Genomic DNA, 1585 nt, shown 5'->3' on the forward strand with positions numbered 1-1585 from the left:
GATAATAAGGTGTGACACCTGTCGCCTGGATCAAATAGTAGGTTAGACTGGTGGTGCTTGGTTATAATATTGTTTGCTTTTCATATGTATGTTCTGAACTTGCTGCTTTGGTTGATGCATAAGTATTGTATGCTGAATGTTTTGGTAAACAAAATCCAAGCATGATGTTTACTTCTTGTTCCTTTATTATACTATCCGAGTAGTTAAATACGATGGTTAGAACTCAACGAAACCCTTCGCTAGAAAGACCCCTAGTGCAAGACGCAAGGGTCCCTCTTGACCCACTGCAAATAATTATGGATCGTCTCGAGCAACAGCAGAAGACCATCGAAGAGATGAGGGCGGCACAGGCTTGCCAAGAACAAGAAAGGGATGCAGCGATAGTGGCAGCAGTAGCAGCGGCATTAGCAAATCTTGACAGAAGGCAGCCAGAGGAAGAAACCTCAGCAGTGCAAGCAACAGAACAATTACCTAGGATGGCAATGCTAGAAATAGACCCTAACAGTATCCAGCAAGGGATGACACGTTTCTGTAAACACAACCCGCCATCATTTGATGGAGTGTTTGATGTCCAAGTGGCAGAAGACTGGATTAGCCGATTGGAGAAGATTTTTAAAGTATTAGACTGCCCGACGGAGTGGAAAGCTCATATGGCAATTTACAAGTTAGAGAAAGATGCTGACCTCTGGTGGAAGAATACTGAACTTATCCTGGATACTCGGAACACGAGGGTGACATGGGAAGTGTTCCTGGAGCAATTCCATGAGAAATATTTTCCGAGGTCAGTCAGGGATGAAAGGGAAGCAAAATTCCTGACCCTGAAGCAGAAGGATAATGAGCCATTTGATGAGTACTTAGCTAAGTTTATTCGTCTCTCCCACTATTTCGGTTACCTACGTTACCGAGATGATGAGCAGTAGATGACAGAGAAGATGGTCAGAGGACTAAAGCAGTCCTTAAGAGAGATGATTGCTCCCAGGCAGTTCGAGCACTTCAATAAGGCAGTTGAGGCCTGCCAAATTACAGAGAATAGCCTGAATCATCATCTGATGGTTAAGTCTACTCCCAAGTCAGAGAAGAGAGATCAAGATGGCACCTCCTCAAATGCCAATAGGAAGAGAAGGAGGCCATGGGACAATCGAAAGAATAAGAAAGGAGGCAAGCCCTCAAACAGCAAGGAATGTCTAACCTGCGGCAAGAGTCACGGTGATAGACCGTATATGGCCGGGCAAAATGTTTGCTATACTTGCAGCAAACCTAGACACTTCTCTAGAGAATGTCCACAGAATACGGAAAAGGCAAGGCCACGCACCCAAGGACGAGTATTGGCTATCACACAGGAAGAAGCCCAGAAGTCACCAGAAATGATCTAAGGCATGATCATTATTAACAACTTCCCAGTGATTGCAATGTTTAATTGGGGTGCTAGTCGTTCCTTTATTTTGTATGCCTGAGCTAAAAGACTTGACTTAGTTATGGATATGTTGCTGTATGATATCTATGTGTCCACGCTAACACATAATAGGATAATTACATTTGACGGGTGCTTAAACTATATAGTTGTTATGAGCACTGTTTACTGCCT

At 43.7% G+C, this 1585-nt stretch overlaps 1 protein-coding gene across 1 annotated transcript; it reads left to right on the forward strand.

Moving 5' to 3' along the window:
• Positions 1–212: 212 nt before the first annotated feature.
• On the forward strand, positions 213–1373 carry LOC114716137 (uncharacterized). Its single transcript, XM_028901100.1, has 2 exons — positions 213–653; positions 1059–1373. The coding sequence occupies exons 1-2, from the start codon at positions 213–215 to the stop codon at positions 1371–1373; spliced, it is 756 nt and encodes a 251-aa protein (XP_028756933.1).
• Positions 1374–1585: the final 212 nt, after the last annotated feature.

The sequence above is a fragment of the Neltuma alba genome, unplaced genomic scaffold, assembly GCF_004799145.2.
Source record: "Neltuma alba isolate B1F8T4 unplaced genomic scaffold, ASM479914v2 tig00000298_pilon, whole genome shotgun sequence".
NCBI classification, from domain to species: Eukaryota; Viridiplantae; Streptophyta; class Magnoliopsida; order Fabales; family Fabaceae; genus Neltuma; species Neltuma alba.